We start from the raw sequence: 8,949 nt of genomic DNA on the forward strand, positions 1-8,949 counted from the left end.
AAAAATTATAAACTTTCTGTTAGTGCCATTAGTTTTCAAATTTGGAAACTCTTTTTTTGTTTTCTTTGTTGCTTTATTCATTTTATTTTGTTTCTACTTACAATAAAATACTTATTGTTGCTATTTTTAGTTTTTTCCAGTTTTTTTGTTTTGTTTTCTGCATTAATTATTTTCTTTTGGTTTTTTGCTTTATTTTTTAATTCTTTGAAATTTGTGTGAATAGTTAAATTGAATTCTTTGAAATTTGTGTGAATTTGAAGTTTGTGATTAACTTTACTAGTGCCATTATTTTTTCAGTTCTACTTACAGTTTTTTGGTGATTTCTTTTTTCTTTTAGGTCACAAAAAATAAAAACTTCTCTGTTAGTGAACATAGATGCACTTATAGAGAAAATTAAACATAAATTCATAATCAATTTCTATTTATAAATTTAGGTCCAATTTCCTCTATAGGTGCATCTATTTTCACTTTGAGAGGAGATCAACAACACAGAGAGGGACGGGCTTATAAACAGGAGTGGGCGCCCTTCTGTTGGCGAGGTGGGACTAAAAGCTGGGTGCAACGAGGGCCAACCCTTTAGTCCCGGTTGGTGGCATGAACCGGGACTAAAGGTAACCCTTTGGTCCCGATTCATGCCACCAACCGGGACCAATAGTGGTGGGCCAGGAGCCAGGACCATTGGTCCCGGTTCGTCCCACCAACCGGGACCAAAAGGTCCGGACGAACCGGGACCAATGGCCCATGTGGCCCGGCCGGCCCCCTGGGCTCACGAACCGGGGCAAATAGCTCCATTGGTCCCGGTTCTGGATTGAACCGGGACTAATGGGCTAAACTGGCCTGGACGAAAGCCCTGTTTTCTACTAGTGTGAGCGTCTCAGGCACGTGGATCCTAGCATGATTCAATATTAGATGTTCGATCTGAATTAGCATTTGGTACACATCCGATTGTTATTCGGGTATGGCTTGTAATATATGAATATGTGATATTGTTCTAGCAACTATACCATCAGAATTGTACTGTTTATATATTTAATAGTCTGTGTTTCTAGTTCAGGAATGTGTGAAATGATAGAAGTCTTGCTCTCAAAAGGAGCTGATGTTAATTCCGTTTCTTTCCGTGGGACACCATTGCATGCTGCTATTGTCGGGAAGCATGATGCTGCTGTGAAGACCTTGTTGAATCACCATGCAGATGTAAACTCCTTTCCTGTTATTGGTATTGTTTGATCTACTATATTTAAAATATGCTCATAATTGTTGCAACATGTTTTTTACTTGTTTTGTCTATTATCTTCTTCTTTCTAGATAAAATAGTTTTGTAGCATTGACATGACACATTTTCAAAAGTAGTGCTCAGTACTAAGCTATATTGGTTCATCTTAGTACCATTTAACTTTTCCACCGTAAGTTTTATTTGGGACTGGTAGCGAACCAAAATTTATTTTCGCAACATGCTTGCAAACTTTCATCGTGAAACACCATTAATTCCTTAGTTTCTCTTGACAGTGTAACAAGGCAATGGCCATACATTATACGCCTCTGATCGCTGCTATCCATGTTCGCTCACTGAAGTGTGTGAAACTTCTGATTAAGGTAATGTACATCCTTTATCCATTTGGAATTTGTTTTCATTAGTGACTAGCAAGCTCTCTGATTTTGTGTGATTTATGGCACACTTATTTCCAGTATGCTTATTTAATTTCTTCTGTACTAGGCGGGTGCTGATGTAAAGGGTGTTGGTCCACTAACCCCCTTAATAGCTGCTGCAGATGATGGTTTAACTGATTTCAACAAACCTTTACTTGCGGCTGGTGCTGATGCTGATGTTCGGGATGATGTAAGGTTTAGTTTCTCATGTTTGTGCTGTTGGTATCGGTACTTCTGAAAGGTTGTCTATTTCTTGATTCAACTAACAGATGTTGAAGGAAATATGCCCTAGAGGCAATAATAAAGTTATTATTTATTTCCTCATATCATGATAAATGTTTATTATTCATGCTAGAATTGTATTAACCGGAAACATGATACATGTGTGAATACATAGACAAACATATAGTCACTAGTATGCCTTTACTTGACTAGCTCATTAATCAAAGATGGTTATGTTTCCTGACCATAGACATGTGTTGTCATTTGATTAATGGGATCACATCATTAGGAGAATGATGTGATTGACATGACCCATCCCGTTAGCTTAGCACATGATCGTTTAGTATTCTGCTACTGCTTTCTTCATGACTTATACATATTCCTGTAACTATGAGAATTATGCAACTCCCGTTTACCGGAGGAACACTTTGGGTACTACCAAACGTCACAACGTAACTGGGTGATTATAAAGGAGTACTACAGGTGTCTCCGAAGGTACATGTTGAGTTGGCATATTTCGAGATTAGGTTTTGTCACTCCGATTGTCGGAGAGGTATCTCTGGGCCCTCTCGGTAATACTCATCACTTAAGCCTTGCAAGCATTATAACTATGAGTTAGTTATGAGATGACGTATTACAGAAAGAGTAAAGAGACTTGCCGGTAACAAGATTGAACTAGGTATTGGATATCGACGATCAAATCTCGGGCAAGTAACATACCGATGACAAAGGGAACAACGTATGTTGTTATGCGGTTTGACCGATAAAGATCTTCATAGAATATGTAGGAACCAATATGGGCATCCAGGTCCCGCTATTGGTTATTGACCGAGAATGGTTTTAGGTCATGTCTACATAGTTCTCGAACCCGTAGGGTCCGCACGCTTAACGTTTCGATGACAGTTTTATTATGAGTTTACAAGTTTTGATGTACCGAAGTTTGTTCGGAGTCCCGGATGTGATCACAGACATGACGAGGAGTCTCGGAATGGTCGAGACATAAAGATTGATATATTGGAAGCCTATGTTTGGACATCGGAATAGTTCCGGGTGAAATCGACATTTTACCGGAGTACCGGGAGGTTACCGGAACCCCCCAGGGGGTTAACGGGCCTACATGGGCCATGGGGGAGAAGAGGGAAGGAGCCAGGAGGGGCCGCGCCCCCCTCCCCCTCCTGGTCCGAATAGGACAAGGGAAGGGGGCGGCGCCCCCCTTTCCTTCCCCTCTTCCTCCTCTTTCCCCCCTTCTCCTACTCCTACTTGGAAAGAGGGAGTCCTATTCCCGGTGGGAGTAGGACTCCCCCCCTTGGCGCGCCCTCTAGGCCGGCTGCCTCCTCCCTCCTGGCTCCTTTATATACGGGGGCGGGGGGCACCCCAAAGACACACAAGTTGATCTACGGATCGTTCCTTAGCCGTGTGCGGTGCCCCCTTCCACCATATTCCACCTCGGTCATATCGTCGCGGAGTTTAGGCGAAGCCCTGCGCCGGTAGAACATCATCATCGTCACCACGCTGTCGTGCTGACAGAACTCTTCTCCGGAGCCTTTGCTGGATCGGACGGCCGGAGATCGTCATCGAGCTGAACGTGTGCTGAACTCAGAGGCCCCGTACGTTCGGTGCTTGGATCGGTCGGATAGTGAAGACGTACGACTACATCAACCGCGTTGTGCTAACGCTTCCGCTTACGGTCTACGAGGGTACGTGGACGAACACTCTCCCCTCTTGTTGCTATATCATCACCATGATCTTGCGTGTGCGTAGGAAAATTTTGAAATTACTACGTTCCCCAACAGTGGCATCCGAGCCTAGGTTTTATGCGTTGATGTTATATGCACGAGTAGAACACAAGTGAGTTGTGGGCGATACAAGTCATACTGCTTACCAGCATGTCATACTTTGGTTCGGCGGTATTGTGAGATGAAGCGGCCCGGACCGACATTACGCGTACGCTTACGCGAGACTGGTTTCACCGTTACGAGCACTCGTGCTTAAAGGTGGCTGGCGGGTGTCTGTCTCTCTCACTTTAGCTGAATCGAGTGTGGCTACGCCCGGTCCTTGCGAAGGTTAAAACATCACTAACTTGACAAACTATCGTTGTGGTTTTTGATGCGTAGGTAAGAACGGTTCTTGCTAAGCCCGTAGCAGCCACGTAAAATTTGCAACAACAAAGTAGAGGACGTCTAACTTGTTTTTGCAGGGCATGTTGTGATGTGATATGGTCAAGACGTGATGCTATATTTTATTGTATGAGATGATCATGTTTTGTAACCGAAGTTATCGGCAACTGGCTGGAGCCATATGGTTGTCGCTTTATTGTATAAAATGCAAACGCCCTGTAATTGCTTCACTTTATCACTAAGCGGTAGCGATAGTCGTAGAAGCAATAGATGGCGTAACGACAACGATTACGATGGAGATCAAGGTGTCACACCGGTGACAATGGTGATCACGACAGTGCTTTGGAGATGGAGATCACAAGCACAAGATGATGATGGCCATATCATATCACTTATATTGATTGCATGTGATGTTTATCCTTTATGCATCTTATCTTGCTTTGATTGACGATAGCATTTTAAGATGATCTCTCACTAATTATCAAGAAGTGTTCTCCCTGAGTATGCACCGTTGCGAAAGTTCTTCGTGCTGAGACACCACGTGATGATCGGGTGTGGTAGGCTCTACGTTCAAATACAACGGGTGCAAAACAGTTGCACACGCGGAATACTCAGGTTATACTTGACGAGCCTAGCATATACAGATATGGCCTGGAACACGGAGACCGAAAGGTCGAGCGTGAATCATATAGTAGATATGATCAACATAGTGATGTTCACCATTGAAACTACTCCATCTCACGTGATGATCGGACATGGTTTGGCTGATTTGGATCACGTGATCACTTAGATGACTATAGAGATGTCTGTCTAAGTGGGAGTTCTTAAGTAATATGATTAATTGAACTTAAATTTATCATGAACTTAGTACCCGATAGTATCTTGCTTGTCTATGTTTGTTTGTAGATAGATGGCTCGTGCTGTTGTTCCGTTGAATTTTAATGCGTTCCTTGAGAAAGCAAAGTTGAAAGATGATGGTAGCAATTACACGGACTGGGTCCGTAACCTGAGGATTATCCTCATTGCTGCACAGAAAAGTTACGTCCTGGAAGCACCGCTAGGTGCCAGGCCTGCTGCTGATGCAACTGACGACGTTAAGAACGTCTGGTAGAGCAAAGCTGATGACTACTCTATAGTTCAGTGTGCCATGCTTTACGGTTTAGAACCGGGCCTTCAACGACGTTTTGAACGTCATGGAGCATATGAGAGGTTCCAGGAGTTGAAGTTAATATTTCAAGCAAATGCCCGGATTGAGAGATATGAAGTCTCCAATAAGTTCTATAGCTGCAAGATGGAGGAGAATAGTTCTGTCAGTGAACACATACTCAAAATGTCTGGGTATAATAATCACTTGATTCAACTGGGAGTTAATCTTCCTGATGATAGTGTCATTGACAGAATTCTCCAATCACTGCCACCAAGCTACAAGAGCTTCGTGATGAACTATAATATGCAAGGGATGAACAAGACTATTCCCGAGCTCTTCGCGATGCTGAAAGCCGTGGAGGTAGAAATCAAGAAGGAGCATCAAGTGTTGATGGTTAACAAGACCACTAGTTTCAAGAAGAAGGGCAAAGGGAAGAAGAAGGGGAACTTCAAAAAGAACGGCAAGCAAGTTGTTGCTCAAGAGAAGAAACCCAAGTCTGGACCTAAGCCTGAAACTGAGTGCTTCTACTGCAAGCAGACTGGACACTGGAAGCGGAACTGCCCCAAGTATTTGGCGGATAAGAAGGATGGCAAAGTGAACAAAGGTATATGTGATATACATGTTATTGATGTGTACCTTACTAATGCTCGCAGTAGCACCTGGGTATTTGATACTGGTTCTGTTGCTAATATTTGCAACTCGAAACAGGGACTACGGATTAAGCGAAGATTAGCTAAGGACGAGGTGACGATGCGCGTGGGAAATGGTTCCAAAGTCGATGTGATCGCGGTCGGCACGCTACCTCTACATCTACCATCGGAATTAGTATTAGACCTAAATAATTGTTATTTGGTGCCAGCGTTGAGCATGAACATTATATCTGGATCTTGTTTGATGCGAGACGGTTATTCATTTAAATCAGAGAATAATGGTTGTTCTATTTATATGAGTAATATCTTTTATGGTCATGCACCCTTGAAGAGTGGTCTATTTTTATTGAATCTCGATAGTAGTGATACACATATTCATAGTGTTGAAACCAAAAGATGCAGAGTTGATAATGATAGTGCAACTTATTTGTGGCACTACCGTTTAGGTCATATCGGTGTAAAGCGCATGAAGAAAGTCCATACTGATGGGCTTTTGGAATCACTTGATTATGAATCACTTGGTACTTGAGAACCGTGCCTTATGGGCAAGATGACTAAAACTCCGTTCTCCGGTACTATGGAGAGAGCAACAGATTTGTTGGAAATCATACATACATATGTATGTGGTCCAATGAATGTTGAAGCTCGTGGCGGATATCGTTATTTTCTCACCTTCACAGATGATCTAAGCAGATATGGGTATATCTACTTAATGAAACACAAGTCTGAAACATTTGAAAAGTTCAAAGAATTTCAGAGTGAAGTGGAAAATCATCGTAACAAGAAAATAAAGTTTCTACGATCTGATCATGGAGGAGAATATTTGAGTTACGAGTTTGGTCTACACTTGAAACAATGCGGGATAGTCTCGCAACTCACGCCACCTGGTACACCACAACGAAATGGTGTGTCCGAACGTCGTAATCGTACTTTACTTGATATGGTACGATCTATGATGTCTCTTAATGATTTACCGCTATCGTTTTGGGGTTATTCTTTAGAGACGGCCGCATTCACGTTAAATAGGGCACCATCAAAATCCGTTGAGACGACGCCTTATGAACTATGTTTTGGCAAGAAACCAAAGTTGTCGTTTCTTAAAGTTTGGGGCTGCGATTCTTATGTGAAGAAACTTCAACCAGATAAGCTCAAACCCAAATCGGAGAAATGTGTCTTCATAGGATACCCAAAGGAGACTATTGGGTACACCTTCTATCACAGATCTGAGGGCAAGATTTTCGTTGCTAAATTCGGATCCTTTCTAGAGAAAGAGTTTCTCTCGAAAGAAGTGAGTGGGAGGAAAGTAGAACTTGATGAGATAACTGTATCTACTCCCTTATTGGAAAGTAGTTCATCACAAGAACAGGTTCCTGTGACAACTACACCAATCAGTGAGGAAGCTAATGATATTGATCATGAAACTTCAGATCAAGTTTCTACAGAACCTCGTAGGTCTACCAGAGTAAGATCCGTACCAGAGTGGTACAGTAATCCTATTCTGGAAGTCATGTTACTTGACCATGATGAACCTACGAACTATGAGGAAGCGATGATGAGCCCAGATTCCGCAAAATGGCTAGAGGCCATGAAATCTGAGATGGGATCTATCGGTGTTAAAACCGGCGGATCTCGGGTAGGGGGTCCCGAACTGTGCGTCTAGGCGGATGGTAACAGGAGACGAGGGACACGATGTTTTACCCAGGTTCGGGCCCTCTCGATGGAGGTAAAACCCTACGTCATGCTTGATTAATATTCATGATATGGGTAGTACAAGAGTGGATCTACCACGAGATCAAGGAGGCTAAACCCTAAAGCTAGCCTATGGTATGATTGTTATAATGTATATTGTGTCCTACGGACTAAAGCCCTCCGGTTTATATAGACACCGGAGGAGGCTAGGGTTACACAGAGTTGGTTACAATGGTAGGAGATCTACATATCCGTATAGCCAAGCTTGCCTTCCACGCCAAGGAAAGTCCCATCCGGACACGGGACGGAGTCTTCAATCTTGTATCTTCGTAGTCTTGGAGTCCGGCGGACGATGATAGTACGGCTGTCCGGACACCCCCTAGTCCAGGACTCCCTCAGTAGCCCCCGAACCAGGCTTCAATGACGATAAGTCCAACGTGTATATAGCCTTCGGCGTTGCAAGGCGGGTTCTCCCTTCAAGTTCCATGTACCTGCCGAACAGTGTCCGACTTTATCATAAATACTGTGTTTCTCGGCTTCTACGCCCAATAATGGCCTTTTTCCACGCGTCGCACGAATGCGAAAAGCCAGGGTGTCTTTTATGTTTCACCCCCTAGTCGTGCGAGTCGTCCGCCTACAAAAGAGGCAAAAATCCAGATCCAAACCACACCATCTTCCTCCCGCGAATACTTCATCAGAGCGCCCTTGACCTAAAAATCCATTCCATCATGAACCGTCGACGCGGCTCCTCTTCTCGCGCTCCCAGCCCACCGCCAGGGGATTGGAGGAGGTGCTCTGTTCCGCACAACGAGCTATTGAAGCTCCAAGCGGGGGGATATCTCCCTCCGGCCTTCATGGTCTCGGTTCGAGCCGAGCTGGTCACTTATCAAGGTGGGAGGCAAGCGGAGGCTACCCCAAGCCCCAATAAAGGGGAGCGAGTATGCTTCGTCCCTTATCTGATAAGGGGACTCGGATTCCCAATACATCCGTTCCTCCGCGGGCTCCTGGAGTTCGGACTCTAGCTCCACCACCTCACGCCCGCCTCTGTCCTGCATATCGCGGGCTACGTAGCTCTTTGCGAGCTATTCCTGGGCATTGAGCCCCATTTTGCATTGTGGAAGAGGCTGTTCTGCCTCGTACCCCGTTCTCACGAGGGGTCCATATATCAAGTGGGCGGCGCCGAAATATGGCGCATTGCCGGGACCGGATACCCATCCGGTACTCCCAAGAAGGCGTCCGAAGACTGGCCTTCAGAGTGGTTTTACATAGGAGACGCTCCGCTGCCGGACCCAGTCCGGATTGGCCTCCCGGAGTTTAGTGCTGCTCCTCTGAAGAAACGCCTCAGCTGGCGCCCACGGAGCCCCCGATTGGAGGAAGACAAGAGCGTCCATTACTTGATGGGCCGAATAAGATTACTGGCCCATTCCGGGTTGACCATGATTGGAGTCATGGCGACATGCATCATGCGGGGGGTACA

The 8,949-nt window shown here is 44.6% G+C and overlaps 1 protein-coding gene across 1 annotated transcript in view; it reads left to right on the plus strand.

Annotated features, from left to right (window-relative positions):
• Positions 1-8,949, plus strand: part of LOC119310628 (ankyrin-1-like) — a 46,579-nt gene that overhangs the window by 13,054 nt on the left and 24,576 nt on the right. Inside the window, exons 4-6 of the mRNA XM_037586310.1 lie at positions 1,055-1,194; positions 1,507-1,593; positions 1,715-1,837. Of these exons, the coding sequence (XP_037442207.1) occupies positions 1,055-1,194; positions 1,507-1,593; positions 1,715-1,837 (350 nt within the window). The remainder of the gene's footprint in view (positions 1-1,054; positions 1,195-1,506; positions 1,594-1,714; positions 1,838-8,949) is intronic.

The sequence above is a fragment of the Triticum dicoccoides genome, chromosome 5B, assembly GCF_002162155.2.
Source record: "Triticum dicoccoides isolate Atlit2015 ecotype Zavitan chromosome 5B, WEW_v2.0, whole genome shotgun sequence".
Taxonomy (NCBI): Eukaryota; Viridiplantae; Streptophyta; class Magnoliopsida; order Poales; family Poaceae; genus Triticum; species Triticum dicoccoides.